The 22,500-nt window shown below is 36.3% G+C and overlaps 2 protein-coding genes across 2 annotated transcripts in view; one reads left to right on the forward strand and one right to left on the reverse strand.

The window, feature by feature from the left end:
• LOC109838973 (nuclear pore complex protein NUP58-like) overlaps positions 1–3,360 on the reverse strand; it is a 25,040-nt gene extending 21,680 nt beyond the window's left edge. Inside the window, exon 1 of the mRNA XM_020407404.1 lies at positions 3,043–3,360. Coding sequence (XP_020262993.1) covers positions 3,043–3,360 — 318 coding nt within the window. The remainder of the gene's footprint in view (positions 1–3,042) is intronic.
• Positions 5,544–22,500, forward strand: part of LOC109837788 (pre-mRNA-processing protein 40A-like) — a 28,403-nt gene continuing 11,446 nt past the window's right edge. Inside the window, exons 1-23 of the mRNA XM_020406142.1 lie at positions 5,544–5,776; positions 6,035–6,066; positions 7,371–7,438; positions 7,623–7,691; positions 7,802–8,119; positions 8,234–8,461; positions 8,590–8,663; positions 8,857–8,926; positions 11,927–11,979; positions 12,095–12,152; positions 12,247–12,635; positions 13,233–13,305; positions 13,384–13,482; positions 13,567–13,635; positions 13,708–13,785; positions 13,916–14,002; positions 14,083–14,117; positions 14,286–14,391; positions 19,664–19,744; positions 19,825–19,917; positions 19,982–20,035; positions 20,144–20,260; positions 20,377–20,475. Of these exons, the coding sequence (XP_020261731.1) occupies positions 7,406–7,438; positions 7,623–7,691; positions 7,802–8,119; positions 8,234–8,461; positions 8,590–8,663; positions 8,857–8,926; positions 11,927–11,979; positions 12,095–12,152; positions 12,247–12,635; positions 13,233–13,305; positions 13,384–13,482; positions 13,567–13,635; positions 13,708–13,785; positions 13,916–14,002; positions 14,083–14,117; positions 14,286–14,391; positions 19,664–19,744; positions 19,825–19,917; positions 19,982–20,035; positions 20,144–20,260; positions 20,377–20,475 (2,283 nt within the window). The 5' untranslated portion in view covers positions 5,544–5,776; positions 6,035–6,066; positions 7,371–7,405. The remainder of the gene's footprint in view (positions 5,777–6,034; positions 6,067–7,370; positions 7,439–7,622; positions 7,692–7,801; positions 8,120–8,233; positions 8,462–8,589; positions 8,664–8,856; positions 8,927–11,926; positions 11,980–12,094; positions 12,153–12,246; positions 12,636–13,232; positions 13,306–13,383; positions 13,483–13,566; positions 13,636–13,707; positions 13,786–13,915; positions 14,003–14,082; positions 14,118–14,285; positions 14,392–19,663; positions 19,745–19,824; positions 19,918–19,981; positions 20,036–20,143; positions 20,261–20,376; positions 20,476–22,500) is intronic.

Genomic DNA, 22,500 nt, shown 5'->3' on the forward strand with positions numbered 1-22,500 from the left:
CGCCCCCCACCCACCCCCCCCCAAAAAAAACAATAAAAGTCAAACTCATTTTAGCACTTGGACCAAAGTACCCATTGCAAAAAACCCTAGCCCAACATAATATACAATATTTGTACTATATTTTTTATAATTACCCAATTTATCCTTATGTGGCTATCAACTTTTTTTTTATTCAGTTTTTTTGCAAACCAATAGAATTTGACAATAAGTCGGGAAAAGATTTCAAGCTAGAAGAAAAAAATCAAGAGAAGGTCTGGCATTAATGGCAATGGGAGGGCTTTTTTTGGTGAGAAATAAAATTAGAGTGAAACAAAATTAGTTCCCTTCAAACAATTACCATAACATTTTATACTTGACATTTAAGTTATATTTCATATCTTTTCCTCTTTAGATTTTTCCCATAAGTTCTTCACCAATCAAAATGTATCTCTTCTGTATCTTCTCTCCTCATTAACTTTTTCTTGTAACTTCTTCAGGTACCAAAAATAGATGAATGTTTAATGTGTGATTTCATAAAAAACCAATGCTACCCTCATTAAAGTCAGACCTGCAATAAGCTTAGCTAAATTGATGATGCACGCCTCAGAGAATTTAGAATTAGTGTATGAAAGTCTGTTGATAAGTTATTCTCTTGAGAAGCTTCCCAATGTCTCTTGTGAGCTTTCAAAAGATGAATTTATTCCCAACATGATAGATTATCATCATACAATGGGTTTGAATACAATAACCGTGAATATTTTTAAGACGCACATTGACTCAACTAATATGGTAGGACAATAGTACCCTTAGCGGATGACTTTCTACTGGAGGGTTCTAGCCCCAGGATGGTTTCCACATGTTCCCTCTGAAAGCACCCTAGAGAGGGGGGTGAATATGGTTATTGCTAATCTAATCCGATTATATGCTAATTAAAAACTTTCTTGATTAATTAATTCTTACAAAAGATATATGAGTGAGTTATGAGCAAGAATGTAAATTACAAGCACAAAAAAACTATATACAAAGCAAACTCAAACACAAAATATGATCACGGAGTTCAGTCAATCATTGACCTACGTCTCCGCTCCTCACCTCGAGGAGATTTCCACTATCTCTACACACCCAGTTTAGAAGCCAGAACTTCTCTACACAGTCAGTTTTTTAGTTCATCGAAAACTCTACAAGACACTTACAATGTACATACACAAACTACAACCTCAAGTGTTGGTCGTCACGTATTGCCTCCCTCAAGTGCTCGGCTTTACTATCTTTCTCTAGGCTTTACTACCGACGCCACTCCTCTTGGTATCGACTACGCCCTCACCACACACTCCTCTCGGTGTAAATGTGTATTACAAAGTGATACTCTCACAATAAGGCTCAATTACAAGATTTGTTCTCTAATTATGAATGAGAACACAATGAAGCTCACTCTCACAATATCACTCACCACAACCCACAATATAGTGTATGTAATCCTAAAAGCTCAATAGGGATGTGTGTGTGTGATAAATGAGTATAAATAAAATCCAACTAAAAAAGAACTAGCAATAAAATTGATATGAAATTCAAGAATAAAAATGCTAGGTAATGAGTTAGGGAAACTTCTCTATAAATACAAAGAGTGGATGATGAGATATTGAGGATGGATTCCTCAACCAAAGATGTAAGCTCCTCTTTGTGAAAACCAAACTCCAAACTTAAAATAAACTAAATCAAACTTTTAAACTCTTTTAAAACTTGTTTAAAACTCTTTTGGGTGGTTGGAAATAGTTAATGCAAAAGGGTATTTATAGGCTTGAAGAAACCAGCCTAAGAATCCAACAAAAATACTTAAAAATATTAAAATAATCAAAGCTGAAAACTAGTCGTTTACTGTGCAACTGCTAACTTGGCGGTCGACCGCGAAAGGCTGAAAAACAGAGAAATTCTCTAGACAATTCGTGGTCAACCGCCGCGACCACTCCAGTCAACCGCTGACAGATATATGACATGCACAGTTTTAAAACAGAAATGTTGATTTTAAACTGCCTTTAAAAATAGCAAATAAATTTAGAAAATATAAAACTTTGAGGAATTCTTATAAACATGAAAATGAACATGTTATAAAAACTGGTTTTCAAATAGCACTTCCCATTTGTGAAATCTTATTATTTTGCAAAATCGGTTAAAATGCGAAATATCGAAAACACATGATTTTGACAAAATGACTTAAACAAAGCTTTGAAACACTTTAGAATGGATTTATAGACTTATACAAGATATAAAAATAGTGTGAATAAGTCTTCAATCCATAAACATAATATTTATCCATAAACATAATATTTTGCAAATTCAATAGAATATGAAACTCATAAATGTGAAAATGAAGATATATATTGTTTCATATTTATATAGCTAAACCAAAACATATATGTATATATATAACTATATACAAAACCAAAACATGTATGTGTGTGTAAATTTAAGCTTATAGAATTAGCACACATATATAAATCTATTCTAAGTATACCAAGATTGAATCTTCTGAAGCTTGAATTTGATTGATTGATTTGATTTGCATAGGCTTTAATATCAATGTAGCTCATTTTCTTGTGAATACTAAATAACACAAAACAAAATACTAAAACCAATATTAGTCGTAAATTGTTTGTTAAATCATCATCAAAACAAGAAGGCTAACACCCTCATAGATCTCCCTGAGAACATAGTTGGCCTCTGGTGGTCGAAGGCACCGAAGATAGGGTCACACACTACTGCCAGAGTATGACATCCGATAGAGTTGTCCATCGATCATGAGATAGCAACGAGAGTTCCTTTGCAGACGCCTGACTTCGATGGGATTCTCAGACAAGGTGCCCTGTGTCATGTAGAGGGTAATGAGATCTAGCCAACAGGGCACCACAGGTGTCTTAGTTTTCATGACGGTCTCCGGTGACTTACAAATGCTAGGACGCTCGAGGGTGACGGTGTAAACTAGCCCTGAGCTGTTTCTTGAGCTCGTTGACCCGAGCTTGGATAGGTCATCTGCCGAGGCGTTGAGAGCGTGGGGACCTGGGCTACCTTGAAATATACAAAGCTGGCTAACAACTCCTTAACCGCTTTGAGGTACATGGCCATCCTCGAGTCTTTAGCCACATATTTCCCATTCACCTGACATACGACTAGTTGTGAGTCAGCCAATATGTAGAGGTGTTCTGCCTTCACCACTTGTGCCGCTCGAAGGCTAGCATGGAGAGCCTCATATTCGGCTTTGTTGTTTGAGGTTGAGAAGTTAAAAGAGATGGAGTGCTTATGTGTCCACCTGTCAGGGCTACGCAGGACTACTCCTGCTCCATTGCCAACTTCTCGGAGGACCCGTCTACCTTCAATAACCACCATGAAGCAAACTCTAGCGAATCATATTCCAGGGTGCGACGGACCTATGGGGCAGATGCCCGGACCGCTAGGGGTGCTAGAGGTTCTTGCCGAGTCAACAGCGAGGACATGTCTGGCTCGTCGCCAGATGAGGTCGACTCAATAAGAAAGTTAGCCAAAACATGAGCTTTGGTCGTCATTCTAGGCTCAAATTGCACGTCATATTCGTTGAGTTCGACTGCCCATGCAACCATTCTTCCGGAGGTTGTGGGGCTACCCAACGCTTTCTTCAGAGGCAGACTTGTTCGCACAATTACAGAATGAGCTTGGAAATAAAGGCGGAGTCTCTTTGCAGTAGTGATGAGGATAAAAGCAACCTTTTCTATAAGCGGTGGTTGAGCTTGCCCGCTTTCAAGATTCGGCTAATGTAGTATACGGGCTTCTAGACGTTCTCCTCTTTTCGGACAAGGACGAAGCTGACGGCTTCGGAGGAGACGACCATATATAGGTACAAAGTCTCCCCGCTATGGGTTGGCTCAGCAGCGGTTTGGTGCTCAAGTAGGTCTTGAGGTCTTGAAAAGCTGCACTGCACTCGGCCTCCAAATCATGCTCTCTTTCATTTTCTTGCTTCCCCTCAATATTTTGAAGAAAGGGAGGCTCCTCTCGACAGATTTGGAGAGGAATCGACCCAGCGCTGCTATATTTTAGTTCAGCTTTTGGACGTCCTTCAAGGTGCGTGGTTCGGGTAGTTGCTCTACGACGGCTATCTTTTCAGGATTAAACTCGATGCCTCTTTGCGTGATCATGAACCCCAGGAACTTTCTCGATTGCACCCCAAAGGCGCACTTGGCTGGGTTGAGCTTCATGCGGTAGCGTCGAAGAGTAGAGAAGGTCTCATCTAGGTCTGATATATGGGCCGACGCTTGTTTTGACTTTACCAGTAGGTCGTCTACATAGGCTTTCAAATTGACCGTTCTGGTGCTTAAAGACCTTGTTGACAAGCCTCTGATAAATGGCCCTAGTGTTCTTTAGTCCAAAAGGCATCATTTTGTAGCAATAGGTCTCTTGGTCGGTGATAAAGGAGGTCTTCTCCTGGTCATGCTCTGCCAATAATATGATCTTGTTTCTTCATTTCGGACCCTGCTTAGGTTGAAAAAACCTTATTCCTTTTGGAGATTCATCCCATGGCTAATTACTGTCTTACCAATTAAAAGAACCAATTTAGCCTTCAAAATGTTTGCTTCTAAACTGTTTCATATTTAGGGCGAAACAACATTGACAAAGAAAATAAGAAGTTCCATTCGTTATTTTTCACCCGCAAAAGAGATAAGATGATTTATCCTCAGTAACAAGGAAGGACGGGAAGAAGGAATAAAAGAATAGCAACATTTTTTGTATTCCAAAATTGCCCCATATTTACTTTGTTCATGTATCTAACACGGCACATGAAGAAAACAAATATAAACAAATATAAAAAACAGTTTTCAAGTAAGCCGTCTTAAGAACTCTCCCGTGTTTTGGGTCCAAAAAGATTTATATTTTAAGGGGATGTTTGGTTCGTTTTTTAACTCGGTGGAAAAGTTTTACACCGCCTTCACATCAGATTTTTCGTGGCCACGTAGGATATAAGCTTTTCGTCGGTTTTTTTCCATCTTTGGTTCGTTAGGGTTGAAGAAGGGAAACTCGGTGAAAATCGCCGTCACATCAGATTTTTTCTCTCTCCCCCGATTCCTTCCTCAACCTCGTGAAATCGACGAAAACTGCAGCCACGTCAGCTTTTTGCCATATAAACAAAAGTTTTCCCTTTTTTTTTTCCATGCGAACCAAACACAAGAAAAATAAATACATTGGTTTCCCACCATTTTTTTGTGCGAACCAAAGCGAAACAATCTATTTCTTAAAAAAAGTTTAGAAAACTCAAAACTTGTGTTTTTGTACATGGAAATGTATTTTCCTATATCTAGGAAACGAACCAAACACCCCCCAATAATAAATTGCTTGACCAATGCTAGAGAAGGGGTCCTACAAATATTTATCAGTAAAATTCCCCCTCCTTGGTACTAAAATTGGTCGGCCGATTTTAAGGCGGAGGCTAAAATAGTAAAATCACCCGCTTGCGCGTCCGGTGTCGGGCCCTAAAATCAGTCGGTTTCTCTCTCCGTCCCCACCCGAGTCCGACCCGAGTAACAAAAGGGGGCAGAGAAAAGAAGCGAAACGCCCTACAGCGCCCTCCTCGTGTCTCTGGGGTAGCAGCCGAAAGCCCCAAGGTAATCACAGCAATCACATTTTCGTCCGCCTTTCTCTTTCAATTCCTTCTTCCGTTTGCGGTTTCCCTCAGAACGAGGATCAAAATTAGCAGCCGCAGTTCTCCCTTGTGAGGTCGGAGAACTCGCCTCCAAAGAAACCCTAGCGACGCACGGGTTTTAGCGAAATCGATCCAGTTACGTTTGTTTTCGTCTTGTCTTTTTTGAGAATCTAATTATGAAAAAAAGAGAGGAAAAGGGAGGTTTTTGCGATGCGATTCTGTAAATGCCGAGGAGGAGGGTAAAGTAATCAGCGTCTGATTTTGGTCTAGTTGAAGTTTAAGGTTCTGCGATTAATTCGAGGCTGCTGCGAAAATCACTAAATCATTGGCTATTATAGCATCAATTTTTAACTTTGAAAATCGCATTTTGAAACTCAAGTTCTCATGTTTCAGGGAAAATAAAGCGAGGAGCAAAGTGCGCTGAGGTAAAGTGAATATTTTGAGCCTTCTCCTTTTCAGTTAGCTGCTGCTCCTCTTGTAAACTACAAGAGTTTAGAGTCTATACTTTTAATTTTATTTTGATTCATGGGTGTCATCTGCTTAATTTCGAGTCTAGGGAATTCTTGGAGGGTTGATTCTTGGTTATACGAGGTGAGCTGCCCGAACCATCTGGGACACTTTAAATGAAAATAATTGACAATAGCAATTTCCAAGATGTTGATGTACTGTTGGATGATGTGGATGCAAATTCTCGAATGAAAATTAGTAAGGGAGGTGAAAGAGGAGTTCTTTGTTTGACTTTTTTGGAAGAGTAATCTACAAATAAGTGGTCCTATAAAGAGTATACATTTTAGGAACATAAGAGCAGTCTATTATCTAGGCTACAGCTAGCTGCAATGTCAAGCGGTCAAACTTTTTAAATTGTAGTAGCAGAGATTTCAGGTTCATTATGTGCTTGACTGCTGTCTTTGTGGAATGATGGAAAATAATTGTGAAAAAACTAGGGAGATTATTCTTAATCATCAACCTTTACCAACCTGCCATGGCAGGCCATCGTTTATCACAAAATTTGTGGGCAGTTATTAATCATGGGAATTGCTTTAGTGAATTATTTTTTCTTTTGTTATTGTCTTCTAAATACATTTCCCTCATGTGTTTTGGTGCTGTTATTAGCATGCTTTTATTGAAGTTTTGCTTACTATTTTTATTCTTTATGACTGGTTTCAGAAGAAAAACTGAGCTTCAAAGTTATGTAATGATTGGTTAGCATTGTATTGCTGGAAATTAAGCTGAGGACATTAGGCGGCTATTTAAGGAGATTGATACTTTAGATTCCCAACACTCCCCAACACACAGACAGCCCACAAAAAAGAGAAAAGAAAGAAAATGGAAACGAAAATTGTTAACCATCTTAGAAACTATTTTTTTCAACCTAGCATAGCAATCCCATCATTTAGTACACAATCAGAGGGGCGTTGTTAAGTAGGTGAAATAACTTCTCTTTGTTATCTTCTGAACACACTGTTCTATTACGTTCTGGTGCTTTGATTAGGCCGCTTTAAAGTAGATGATTTCCTTTTTGGTTTTTAAGTAAGCTCTTTAGAAGAGAATTTATAAGACAAGCTGGAAGTTATGTGTTATATTGGCGTGTATTTTGTGATTTTCTGGAAAGTTAACTGTTCAAAGAAATAATGAAATAGTTTCAAGGAGTTTGACTCTTGACAGTTTTTCTTTTTCCCAAATTGTTGAACTTTATATTCATCATTGCATGTCCTTGTTGGTCTTGCAGCCATTGTCTGATCTCACTGCTTTAGACGTGGACTAATGGCTAGTTTCCCACAGCCGCCTGGAGCCCAGGTTTGACCTTTTTGCGGTGTATTTTCTTTATTTTGGAGTCATAAATTCTTAATTCTTATTTACCAGGAAACATCTTTATCATATTTCCCTCTTGGTCTACTATGCATTATTACTTTTAAAATGTACAAAAGACAAGTTCTCTGCTTTCTCGTAACTTGATATTTTTCTTAAATTTTTTTGGAAGTCTGTTAGGCCTCCTCTAGCAGGATCAACAGGTCCACCTCAAAATTATGGTCTACCTATGCCAGTGCAGGTGACATAATATTTTTATGTTGGCATTGGAATATTTTTTTCCTGTTCTGTCATATCAGAGTACTTACTTTAATTTTTTGTTTTTGTTTTTTTGTTTTTTTAATATTACAGTTTACACCTGTTGGTCTAACTCAACAATCTCATCAGTTTATACCAGCACCTTCCCAACAATTCCAACCCACGCAAAGCGTGTCCTCTTCATTTGTTGGAGTTCCTCCCCCTCCCCAATTTGCTCCCCCAGTACAAATACTTTCAAGGTCAAGTCATCCTGGTCAAAGTCCAGTTTCATCACAAACAATTCCAGCTCCATATATTCAATCAAATGCATCTTTCTCTCCTGGGATGCAGTCCCAGCAGAACTCTCAGTTTCAGAGCAATCATCTGGTTAATCTAGGTGGTGGAGGAATGCCTCTTTCTTCATCTTATACGGTGAGATTACGATACACACTTCATGATACACAGATACAAGCTGCATGATATGACTGAATGCTGTTTCCACTTTCTTTTGCATTTCTTCTGTGACCTGTTTTATCACTTTTGCAGTTCTCAACGTCTTATGACCAGCAGCCAAATACTGCGAATGCCCCATTGCAGTATCAATCAGTACCTCAGATGCGAGCTTCTTTTCCGCCTGCTGTGGAACAAGCTTGGCGAACTTCTGGGGTTCCAGTTTCAGGCTCACTGCATGCTGTCCAAACATCTGCTGGGCTTCCAGAAACAAATTCACTTCAGTCTGCTCAACAGTCATCAGCTGTAGCTGCTGCAGTTTCTGTGAGAATATATATATTTTTAAATATTTCTTTGTTCCCGCAGAATTAATTCATTTGGTGTTCCTGCATTTATGCACATACTTATATTTACTGCCTTCTTGTAACATTACTAACTCTGTGGAATTTCAGATGACAAATGTTCCATCTATCGCTACTCAGCAGTCTTCTGATTGGCAAGAGCATTTATCCTCTGATGGGAGAAGGTTTAGATAATCTTTCTTTATTTTTTGTAGAGTTAATAAACTATACACATCTCCTTTTTTGGTTTTTTTAACTGAGAAGATGCTGGTATTATGTTAGCACTTCTTATTACTTTACATCTTTCAACATATTATCCTATTGATATGATTTTTGTGATGTTTGTAATATTGTGTCTTATATATGTTCTTTGCCCAGATATTACTACAATAAGAAGACCAAGCAGTCTAGTTGGAAAAAGCCCGTGGAATTGATGACACCAATTGAGGTGGGTCATATCATCAATACATACCCTCATGTTCTCTTTGTGCTTTCTCCTTCCTATGCATTATTGACAGTGATTTATCAAATATGATTTTCTCTATCTATTGTCTAACTACTGTAATTGTAGGCATAATTCTTCAGAACAAGTTTATGTATACCCTCTCTTTCTTTGCATGTTCTGGTTATTTGGTAGTACATGTCATTTACCATCTTTGGTCCAGGTTCGAAAAAATAGGAAATCAATGTATATCTTAATGTGTTTTTCTTTTTCTTTGCACATGTTATAGCTGCAACAGATTTTTATTCAATTTTATATATAGCATGCATTAATTTCTAAGGACGACTGCTAGGCCATCTTTTAAACAATTAAGTGAAGGACAAAGTTTCAAATTCATCACGGGACTTGAAGTCCCGTGATGTTTTGTAATGTACAAAACTTCACGGGACTTGAAGTCTCGTGAAGCTGGCGGGTAAAGAAGTTGAAGTCCCGTGAAATTGTGAAATTGTATAAACTAAGTTTAGCGGGGGCTTAAATATCACGGGACTTGAAGTCCCGTGAAGTTTTGTAATTTTTTTTTTCAAATTCGACCCAGTTTCAGCCAGTTGGCTGAAACTGGGTCGAATTTGGTAATTAAATTCAAAACAGGTCGATTTTTGTAATTATTTTTCTAAATAGGTCGAATTTGAAAATTTGTCCTTAAGTGAATTTCCTGAAAGCATAAAATATTTCACAAAAAAAGCTTGTCAAAGCCTAGTGTATCAAGACCACTTGTTGCTCATGCAAGTTCCAAATAGTGATCAGGTTGACCATTAATCTTAGGTTTATTCCAACTAGCTAAGAGGTCAAACTGAAACGTGGTACAGCTTTACCATTTAATATTTTATTCTTATTGTTGCATTTATAGTTTACTAACTGTTATTCATATTTGACTGCATCATGAGATACTTTGTGGCTTCTAACTTCTAATAAATCTATCCATATTTTAAGATTTAGGGTATGGCTATATTAACTTGTCACTTTGCTAGACATGATGTCATACATTGTTGTGGTTGATATCATAATGATTCAATACCAGTAAATTACTCAGTGAAAGGAAAAAAACTCAGTGGATTATTTTAGTCAGGGGTATGGATCGTATGGTATTGTTATTAAATGAATGGTAGATGTAAGAGTTTTTTTTGCTGGTTGTACTTCATGAACAAGTTTCCTGTTATCAAGATTGATTTATGACTTTGCTTACATGTTTTCTATAATCTATTTTCTATCCGCACGTTCTAATTTCATTGTTTATTCATGTCACTATTACTGGCACTTCTTCACATCAATTCTGTCATCTGATGTTTACAAGTCTTTGTACCATTGTACTCTCAATATCTGTATGACATGACATTGGGTTATGAAACCTGTTATTTATTAGGCTATGTGCTATACTGGGGCTGAAGAAATTCCGACTGTGAATTATTAATGGTAACACATTTTCTCCATTTACATTTGCCTTCCGCAAATGAATATGTAATATTTCTTACTATATAGCATGGCATTTGGATGATTATCTTTGCTTGACTAGCAAAAGCCTGGTTTTGTTGGTTTTGGATAGTGAGAGATATTGATGTGTGTATATAATTTTTTTCACCACCAATAAAGCGACAATTTGGTGACGTGTTGTTGCTTAATGATGGCAGTAAATTAGAATATGTGACTCAGATATTAAAATATGCTTGTTCTTCTCGGTAAGATTAATAATAAATAATATTAACAGTAGTCAATAGTTAAGTGTTGGACCTGAAAATATGTTTTCTAGCATTTTTGTTAATTGATTATCTTTTGGAGATCATGCATGAAAGCTTTTTATTTTTAATCTTTGGTACATTGATTTAGTCAATAATAAAACAAATTTTCATGTCAATCACCTATTGTTTGAGTTCATGCTATTATCTAACATGCTTATATTCATAGTTTCTTGTGTTTCATTTTTGTTGAGTTAGTTTACCTTATAATAGATTGTTGGAAGACATTTTATCTGACTATTGTGCTTTGTTTGGGAGAGAAATTGAACCTGGTGGTTGAAGTTCACAGTTCACACAATGTGTTAAGAAGAGTTTTAATTTGTTTTTGAACTATACTGATATAGCTACTTATCCAAGTCTTAATGTGTAATGCTTCCTCCATCTCTTCACACCACAGAAGATAGGACAATAAGGGGTGCAAAATGAATGCCAACTTGTGTAATTTTCAAGCTGATCGACTTGTATAGTCTTTATACTGTTATTGGTGGTTAAGTCCAGTTGAGCAGGAAAGAGTGTTCATACAGATCCTACTGGAAAAGTGATTGTGGTATGCAAAATCATCCAACTTGGAAAATTATGATACTAAGAAATTTTGAGTTAAAGAATTCAGATAAGTACTGCGGCAATTGATTAATCTAAAAATTTATGCGTTCTGAAGTTTCCTACTCAGAAGCTTTTAATATGAGCTAAGCAGCAGCGATGGTCATGAGCATTGATGTCATAGGTCCAACTGTCCCTGAATATCTGAGGTATCAACTCTTAAACAAGAGAGCATGAGCAAATGTGCGTGTATGAACTCCCATGTGTGATATTTGTACGCTGATCAAGAACAACCATCCAAATCAACAATCCACATTAATAATCATGCTCTCTGTTACTATAAAGTTTCTTACATAGCCTTACAAGATATTAAGAGAGAAATATTGAGAGAGAACACAAGGTTAGTGTTTGAAGAGTATGGTGAATAAACTAGGAGTGGATCTTTCTACTTTGTTTTCATTGAATGGATTTATACTTGATAACTATCTTTAAAATTTGAGCTTTATACTTGAACATGATTTTTTATTTGACATACAATTGCTATTCTGCTAATTGTTATTTTAGCTTGGCGTGATCTTGTAGACCTCCTTTGTGAATACACATGTACAACACATTTTGGATATTTCAGTTCTTTTATATTTGATCTTAGTTTAACAACCTCTTTCGTATGCCGCAGAGGGCTGATGCTTCTACCGCATGGAACGAGTACACCTCTCCAGATGGACGGAAGTGAGTGCTGTTGTTCTTTTAGAGGGTTTTCCCCTTTCCTTTAATATAATCTTGAAATTTGTAGTTCTGTATTGGTTGTAATTTCAGTTCATTTACCTATGAAAATATTTTATAGGTACTATTATAACAAGCTCACTAAGCAATCTAAATGGACTATTCCTGACGAACTCAAGGTTTTCAGTTGGCCTTCTTCAGTTCAATTGTTTTCGCAGTTCGTCTTTGTCTATTATTTCCTATATCTAAATCTGATTAGACTGTACTCTTCAGATAGCTCGTGAACAAGTATTAAAGATGGGAGTTCAATCTATACAGTCAGAGACTGGGGCAACTTCTCTTGGCTCTGTTTCTTTACCCCTTCCAGCACTTCAGACTTCTTCTGCGTCAGCAACAAGCAATTTCACGTCTATAACAACATCTGCTATTGGATCAAGTCCGTCTTCAGCGAGCCTTGTTGTAAATTCTGTTGACCCTCCGGGTTTGGTGGCATCTGAATCACCATCTACTTCTGCTGTGCCTTCCACCGAAGTGCCTTCTAATTCTCCCATGCCTAATATCACTGCACCTATCAACCCTGTACCTGTTTCATCATCTACGGCTTCTGTGGTTGTTGAGGATACAATGAATACAACAGCAGATGCTACAGCAGCAACAACAAAGTACATAAAATGAGAATCCCAACTGCCTACTTTAACATGAAATGCAAAGGCTTTTCTGAATTATACATCTTTTATGTTTTGGGAAACTACAAATATCACCTTGCCCTCTCCGTAATTTCATACTTGGCTTTGTATTTTGAAGGTATTTTACAGGCAGTAACAAACAACCTGAACCAAGGATGTTTTATTTTAAAAAATAAACCTTAGTTTAGTTAGTTTCAGCTGTTCAACCGATCCATTTTGCTGTTGTATTAGAAAATATATTCCATTAGCTTATCCATATTATTACCAAGTTAACCCAGCAACATGTGGCTATTTTAATTGACATGGCAGCAGTCAATAGCTGAGGTAGTTTTATTATATTGCAACAGATGCGTGAATATGCGTGTGTGTGTATTTTTTACTTTGATATCAGTTCAACTTTTGCTCACTATTTGACTAAAGGGCATACTTGCACAAAAGATTTAAAATTAAAAGAATGGTCCATTTAGGGGAATGCGTAAAGGGCAAGGTGAAATATGTTATTTCTCAAAGTCACAAGGGTACTGAAAACCAAAAGTAAATTATATGAATTGACATTTTTGTTTATTTTACTAGGACCATTAATGAGAATTCATCTCTTTCAAGTGTAGAAAAAGTGGCAGATGGAAAATCTCCAGAAGATCTGGAGGTCAGTCCACTTTGTTTTATTGATTTTATCCACCTTTATCTCCTCATAACCTAATGATTTTATGTCTCTCCATGCCAGGAGGCCAAAAGAGCTACTCCACTTGCTGAAAAAGTCAAACTTGTTCAGATAGAGGATAAACTGATTGTTGAAGAACCATTGGCGTATGCTAATAAGCAGGTAAACTATCTGCAATTTAATCGCTATGTCTATTAGCATTTTTTATCTGTCATGAGAATTTTAATTTCTACTTTTGTTTCTCAGGAGGCTAAGAATGCCTTCAAAGCACTATTGGAATCAACAAATATTGAATCTGATTGGAGTTGGGAACAAGTAAGTTTATTTCCTGTCTCCTCTCATCATTTTTTACATGTTACACATCTGATATCATGAGAAAATTTTCAGGCTATGAGAGTCATCATTAATGACAAAAGATATGGTGCGTTAAAGACACTTGGAGAGAAAAAACAAGTGTTTAATGAGGTAGGCACTGAAGGACTGCTAGGGGACTTGAAAATTATTCTTAAGACATGGCTAGATCATATCTTGGAATTCTTTGCTTATTGCTGAAGCTTCATCCTTGTTTTGACCTTTTTATCTTTTTATGTTTCAGTATTTGGGTGAAAGAAAGAAACAGGAAGGTGAAGAAAGACGCATCAGGCAGAAAAAAGCGCGTGAAGATTTTATCAAAATGTTAGAAGTAAGATGTTTTTTTTTGGAAGCTTTCTCACTTGTCATTCATACATTAACCCTTTCTTTCATTTTTGATCCTTCAAACAGGAGTCCAAGGAATTGACATCATCAACTAGATGGAGGTCTCTATATTTTCATGCATTTCAACATAATTGTTCTTAACTTACAGGAGGCCTATATATGATGTTTTATATAAATCTATTTCTTTAGGATTCAAAGTTAATTCCTCAGATATAATTGTTTCTGAATATTCATTTTTTACTACATAAAAGTTTCTTGTGATTTTTCAGGAAAGCTGAGGCCATGTTTGAAAGCGATGAGAGATTCAATGCTGTTGAACGAGCAAAAGATCGTGAAGATCTTTTTGAATCTTACATTGCTGAACTTCAGAAGAAGGTGAGGTCCCGTTTATTTTTAGTTACATGTTGCAGACACAATTATGTTCCTTGGATCTTTGCAGACGCAATTATGTTCCTTGGATCTTATTGCTCTACTAGGTCAAGGAAAAAGGCTTATTGGATGGGAAGTATGAACATTGACATGAACCTTAATATGGTGCCATATGGAATCAAACAACATTGTGAATCCTTAACGCCATCTTTTAATCCTAGGACTAGGAGGTATTATAACCCCCGGACTGTAGTCCTCAGATTGTGTTATCGTGAGACGAATATGGCCATTTCATGTCGGATATCGTTTTTGAGGTCCATGTCGGACATGTCGAGGGATATTGCGGACATGTTGGCCGATTTTTAGCCTTGAAAAATCAAAAATCGGCCGATTTTTTTATTTTTTATTTTATTTATTTATTTTTAGTTGATAAATATTTGGGTTTGCATTTAGTACTCAAAAGTAATCTGATTAATTCTTTTTAGCCTTTTGTTCCCATAGTAACCTGATAGCATATAATACAGATTAGGGCAAAGAAAAAAATATTGCTCTCTTTTTCGCCGCGATCTCTCGTTCGTCTTCGTCTTTACAAATTGAAATTGAGAATACATAAAAGCGTGATGTAAACAATAAGTTTGAATCGAAGCTTGAAATCAATTCAAAGTCCACACTTTATGTCAATTTTATGCAATGCACTTTACTTTATGTTAATTTTATGCTAGGCACTTCGAGAGTTCTAGTTTGACAATGTGTATTTTATTTATTTGTTGGCATAATATTCTAATGGTTCCCTTCAAGAAATGAAAAATGACTCGTGCCTTGATGATAAATACTCAACTCAAGTAAGATAAATTATAACAAGACAAGTGCATTCCATCGTGGTGATCAAAATTGAGTAGAAATCCATCGGATGTGGCAATCCGATATTTAGTATATATCCCCCGACATATCCCCGATTTTCACTATCCGACATGAATCCGATATTCGACATTTAAAACATTGAGTACGATATAAGGACAAATATGGATAAGCTTACTTTCATAGTTTTGTTTATCAATGTTTTAAATATCGGTCGATAAAATGATATTATCAGCGAATTATCGGTTTTGGGGGCCTATGATAAGTTTGATTCTAAATTACTTATCATTTTTGGATGTTTATCGCCGATAATGCAACAATAAGTGGAGTTATCGGTCGATATTGTCGGCCCAAAAATTGGAATTACGGACCTTTGGTTTGAGTTTTGATTTCGGGCAACGGGTACCTGTTCAATGCACTTTAAACCCGACCTGCTCCGAGTTTCTACCATTTCTTAGTGATCCTAAACATAATTATTTGCATTTTGGTATGTTTATATTCATTAAGTATGGTTGGATTAAATTTTAAAATATTATATTATGTTTATCACCATCCGGTAATATCACTCTGATAATCCGCGATATTCGCTATCCGATATGGATTTTAACTGTCTGATAAATCTCCGATAACCGATATTTAAAACCTTGTTATTTATAACTTTAAACCCCAAATCCATATTAGGGAGTGGGATATGTTCTAGGGAAAGTAAAATGAAGAAAAAAAGAAACCTTAATATTAACTTGTATGGATTCTCATATTGAACAAGACAAAAACTTGAAAGTTCAGTCAATTATATAGATCCTAAGAACCATTGGCATGGACAATAATCATGGACATGACATGATGGCGAGGCTACAATATTATATTCCTCAGTAGAGCAGATGTACACAACATCATTAGTCTTGACTATATACAATATTACTACTAAGAAAATGTGAAACAATACGAACAGTAATGAAAGAGGGTGTACGCTAACACACACACATACACAAAGGCGCTCACTTGCATGCAAATACATAAAAGGTTTAATAATATAATTTCTCAAATTGTTTGCATATGTACTAATGTTATACATTTTTATCCATTTGTATAAGGATAGGTCTTGGTTCTTTGATTTTCTATAGAATATCTATTAGTATTTCACTAGTGTTTAAAATATTCACTGAAGTTTTTATAATTTTATAAAAGCAATTAGTTTGTTATTTCCATTAAAATAAAGTAAATACATGCCTAAGAAATGTTGATGCTCAATATATGTCGTACATGGATAGACTTCATGATAAAGTGTATGTTCTACATAGGCAAGATTTAGTTCAAACCCCAGATGTCTCTCAACTTCTTACATGTTTTAGAGGTGTTTAGGTTCTTTAAAAATGTACTCCTTTATCAAGTGATTTCTTTTGTTTGTTTAAGTAATTTATCATTTGGCGTGTTTGCATGCAATGTTTAGAATATCTGTTAAAAGAATAATGAGTATCATATGAGTGACATATGAGAGTATTCTTTCATATACATATACAATGACGTGTCTAAATCTTAGCAAAGTGATGTGGGCTGAATTATGTAACAAAGAACCCACCTGTTTCCATTTGGCTGACAAACAACCATACCACTGTATATGAGAGAAACCCTTATATGTCATATGATACCCATTATCCTTGACTATTAAACGGGTGTGCACTTCTATGGGAGCTATTCATTTGTTCATTTAAAAAATTAAAACTTGTATGGCTTTTCACTGTTGGGCAAGTGGCTTTTGAGAATAGATGTCCAAAATGTGTCGAACATCAAAATGGGACTCGCTTTAAAGTTCTAATGTGTTTCTAGGGTATTGATTTATATGTTGTTTTCTCTTGTCCGCTTCATGTTATAACAACCTCATTCGCAATGCCGACGGAATATGAGACCACTACTTCTTACTAGGCAAAATCTAGTAACTTAATGATTGTAATCCATTCAATAACAATCCTAAATCCCATACTGTTGGAAATATTGTGTTAGCATTCATCTTAGTAAGAATTTTAGTCTTGATTGCAACTGTTGATAATGTCTAGAACAAAATAAGTTTCCATCTAAATGAATATAAATATCATCTAACGACATAGGAAGAGGTGAACAATATTCAAATGGAACCTTACTGATTTATAAACTCTGATGGTATAAGCCGTTCAAATATTTGAACTTATGAACTTCCAAAGTTATAAACAATTACATCAATTAGTTTTAACTAATTAAAAATGTGGAGAGTTCAAATATCTAATTGTTAGCCTAAACTAGACAATTAATAGTTACAAGGGTCTTTTGTATATAATAAATACCCCTTAAATCATAGACTTGGCCACTGGCTTGGCCCGACCCAAAAGCCAGTCCTGCCCTACCCGTGCGGACCATGCTTTAACCCAACCCGGATTAATTATGGGTTGGGCTAGGCAGAGGGCCCAAAACCCAGGTCCGAAATCAGCCCTAGCTGAACCTGCCTCTATCATAGCCCTGGTCCAACCTAAATTAAGTTGAAAATCCATACTTTTTAGCCCAAAATTCAGGCCTGAAACCATGTCCAATACTATTGGATCTTACTAATTAAAAGAAAAAATATATTTAAGTTTGACCCAAAACCAGGTCCAATACTATTTGGTCTCGCTAATTAAAAAACCATGTCCAAAATTCAGCCCACTTGCATATGCACGGTGGGCTGCCCAAAGCCTGATGGTTTGGGCTGGCAAGCCGGGTTAGGGCAGTTCTGAAGCCTGTAATTAAAGGGCCAAACCTAGCTTGGAAAAGTCCGGGCTTGAGTGGCCGGGCACGTGTCAGCCTGTCGCCAGGTCTTCTTAATCATGCATATTTGAAAAGCTACCCTTCAAATCTTAGTATTTGCAAAACTATGCCAAATCTTCAACTTTGAAAAAAATTGCCCCCAAATCAACAAATCATCAACTTTGCTGGACATGGTGAGTAAAAATTTGACTAATTTGCCAATATTTTTACATTGCACTTACATATTAGCCTCTCAAAGTTGATAATTTGTTGATTTGGGAGTAACTCTTTTTTTTTTCAAAGTTTGTGATGTTGGGGTAGTTTTACACTTGAGATTTGGGGGTAATTTTGCAAAGGACTATATCTACAAAAAACCCCTAAGAAAAAACAAGGATATTGGAAATTCGTCATTCTCCTTGGAGAAGCAACAAAATTCCACGATGTTATCATTTGATTCTCCTTTTGGATATGACTCAAGTTGCTAGACGAAGCTTTCAGAGGTCAAAGCCTTCTGTTTGCTGAAAATAATATTTGGATGAGCAATGATAGTTCAGAAAATAAATGAAAACATACCACATATTTTGCAAATATATATAAAAACTAAAGTGAATCTTGAAAACCAAAAAAATAATTACATTCTCACCAAACTCATTCTTCATATGAATTTCTGTTCCTTGAAAAAACAATGTCCTGAAAAGTAAGCTGTACGCTGTCAATACTTCACACCATGGTTTACTTGGTTGTAACTTATGTCACAATTAAACCCATCGTTGAGGTTCAACATCAACTCGTGGGAACTCGTGTAGGTGTAGCTCTAGAAATTTCTCTCATGGTATAGGGAACATATTGAAGCCTAGCATGACTTGTTTTTTTTGTCATAACATAATATATTTTTTTTCATTGAACAAAACATGTCAAAGGACGATGTGGTAATAATTGGGCATGTATCCCATCCTATTGTATATGAAAAATCATGAATTGCTTTCAAATATATATAAACACTTGTTTTGAAGTTTTATAGAACACTTTCAGAGAATTAGTATTGTTATTAATATTTTTGTATAAATACTGTGTATTTGATGACATAAATTAACCATGGGAAACAATTTATTGGTAATATAGGTTCATTGTAGTTGGAATTAGAAAATTACAAACTCAGAGACATGCATCTGTTTCATAGGGCAAGCTAAGCAAGTAGTTTGTGTAATCATATCTTAAAATTTAGTGCAAGTTTTAATGCAATGTTGTGGCTGCAAATACTCGTCTAGGTCATTTCACAACTATTTTGTTCAGTTGTTTTAGCAGCCACATACACTTCTTTGCAACCTCGATGCATTATGAGATACTCAATTTCTCATTGGTACTCACCAGATGATCACATTTGGTATTTGATGAGTAGATTATCTCAAACAAATAGAAATGTATGCATACTCCTATTCATCTTTTTTATCTAGATACCGGAAAACAATCAGGTTATTTATTAACATGCTACTGCCTTAATCTTGCTTGACATACTTTCTGATATGTTCTCCCATTATGTGTCAAAACTTGCACATATTGAATAAAGATAAAAATTCGTTAAAACTTTGTAGATCATCTCATCATTCTTTCATCCACCATTCTTTCATCTTTAATTTAACGCAACCATAAAATCTGAGAATTGCAGGAGAGAGCAAAGGCAGCTGAAGAGCGTAAACGGAACTTCATGGAATACAGAGCGTTTCTTGAATCTTGCGACTTCATCAAGGTAAAATCCTGAAAACAAATGTCTGTCTCGTCACCCATTATTGTTATATTTTTCTTAACTTTAAGATCCTTTATATTCAGGCAAACAGCCAATGGAGAAAAGTTCAAGAACGCCTGGAGATTGATGAGAGATGCTCTCGGCTTGATAAATTTGATCGATTAAAAATTTTCCAGGTAACTTTTCACTACCATATTATTTATCATGCAAGGTAAATTAATTCACTTTCTCGTGTTTCAGGATTATGTAAACGATTTGGAGAAAGAGGAGGAGGAACAACAGAAGATACAGAAGGTGCATTTGGTTTTTATTATTTTCTTCTCTACTGTACTAGTAGTAATGCTGATGCTATTCTTATTAAGCATCAGGAGTTTCAAAATATGTTTATTCTATGATATGCAGGAGCAATTGAGAAAAGCAGAGCGCAAAAATCGTGATGATTTTCGCAAATTGATGGAAGAACACGTTGCTGCTGGCATTCTTACAGCAAAAACTCATTGGCGTGATTATTATGCAGAGGTTTAATTTTGACTAGTGCTTACGTTTTCTTTACTAAATGAGACCATCACTGGAAATGTGAACATAGTTCTTTATTTGTCATCAATGTAAACTGAGCAGCTTTCTCATATTTTCAGGTTAAAGATTTTCCATCATACGTTGCAGTCTCATCAAACACCTCAGGTGCAACACCTAAAGTTCTCTTTGAAGATGTAACCGAGGAGCTAGAAAAACAGGTTTGTCTTTTCTAAGGACATGTTTTGAGATCATACATCTGCATTTGTTTTGGGGTACGATCATATGCCAGATTTTGACAGCGATAAAAGAATGAGACAAAAGATTCTGAGATTACATGATACTATACTCAATGTAACAAGCCTTGCGGAAAATTGGCCATTTAATACTACAAAGGATTGGCCATATAATACTCTTATTGTCTAAGTTGCATTACAGACCAAAAAACTGGTCTATGCAATCAAATTGAAAGACATGTCACTTTTAGACACGAAAAAATTCTGTAAAAGGTAAGTGATTTGATTGATATAGCTAGAGGCCACAATAAGCAAGTATTACATGGACAATGCTGTAGTTTAGAGGTTAGATCCTGAAAGAGTTAGGACTCATAGAACTGAGGAATTTTTCTGTTGACAGTTGATTAAGCTATGACCATTATCTCCAAATTTTTGAGTGCATTGACAACTCGTTTTCTTTTTATTCCTTCATTCATCTGACTGCCACTACTTCAATTAAATTGGCAATCTCCATCTTGCTGCCTCACTCGTATTTGTTTGGACGTTTGGTCTGCACCTAGTCCCTGATGCTCTTCCAGTTACAAAGTTATCACTCTTTTATCAGCAAGCTCATTGTCCTCCATTAAACATATCAAGACCATCTTAGTCCATTGCCCATCAACTTGTTCTCAATACAAGCTATTCTTGTTCTCACTTGTACACAGTTCTTTTCTTGTGTTTGTACTGTAGTACATTGTTGGTTGGTAATATAATTGGTTACAAAATATCATTGTTATATTGGAAAAAGTTGTAGAGTTTCCACAATTTATGATCGGTAATTAAATTACCTGCAAGAAGGTGACAATTGTGGTTGGCTATCAAGCCGTCCCAAAACAGACCTCAATTGCTGCATAATGTGACTACGTTAAAGGGAAGGCCATATCACGTCTGCACACTGTTTCTTAGGCAAACTGGGTGTTACATACACTTGTTGAAAGATACTGACAAACAAGGAAAATGAAAGGAGATTGCAAAGCTGCTGACGCTAATGATTCTTTAGAAGGAAGCACCTGAGTGGGATCCACAGGATAGTGCACATAGGGGTGGTCCGACCCGACCTGTTTATAATGGGTATGAGTTGAATTACATAGGTCGGCTCATAAATGGGTCAACCAAAATTTACTCATTTATTAAGTAGGTCAATTCGGGTTGACCTGACTGACCCGTATAACACAAACACCGACCTGCTATAAGAGAAAAAAAAGAAGAGAAGCCCTAGATTTCCCATAAACGTGTTGTAGAGAAAAAAGAAAGAAAGAAGAGAAGCCCTGGATTTCCCATCACGAAGCTCAAGCAACGAGCGACGGCGATTGGAGAGAGGTGACGAACGGCGAGCGGCGGCGATTGGAGAGAGGTGACGAGTGTTCGAGAGTTAATTACAATTAGACCCTCGGCTTTGGATCCTTCATTAGTCGAAGGACCAAGTTCTCTATGGACTCCATCACAAACTTCATCGTTGATGCTTTTGCTCGCTCTTTGCTCGTTATCGCCTTTATCGGCCGCCTACAGCGAAATTTGGGGATTTGAAGGAAAATTTGTAACAAGCCCTTTAACTTTTACTGCTTAATTTTAAGTCCAATATAGTCATGTAGAGACCTACCGAGCCTGCTAACACTGCTGGGCCAGGCTATGAAGCTGGGCCTTGGCAATCTTGATTGCCTAACTTTAATTATACATTGCTTATTTCTTGTTTCTAATTTGTATTTTCTTTTCTTTTTAGAAATAATATGAGCTGTCCTTATTGATTACTTAGGTTATAATCAATGAGGATTAGAGTTGAAGATTACGGAAACTCCATGATCTTATTGGAGAAAATATATAGCTGTTTGGTGTGTCCTACAAGCATATGTTATTAATACACTGCTTTCTTCTCCAACAAGTTTGGGGAAAATGATATCCACAAATATTTATAGTTTTTTTTCACCTAAACCGCCCTGAAAATAGGGTGTTACATGAAACCCACCTTCAAAG

Source organism: Asparagus officinalis, chromosome 4, assembly GCF_001876935.1.
Source record: "Asparagus officinalis chromosome 4, Aspof.V1, whole genome shotgun sequence".
NCBI lineage: Eukaryota > Viridiplantae > Streptophyta > Magnoliopsida > Asparagales > Asparagaceae > Asparagus > Asparagus officinalis.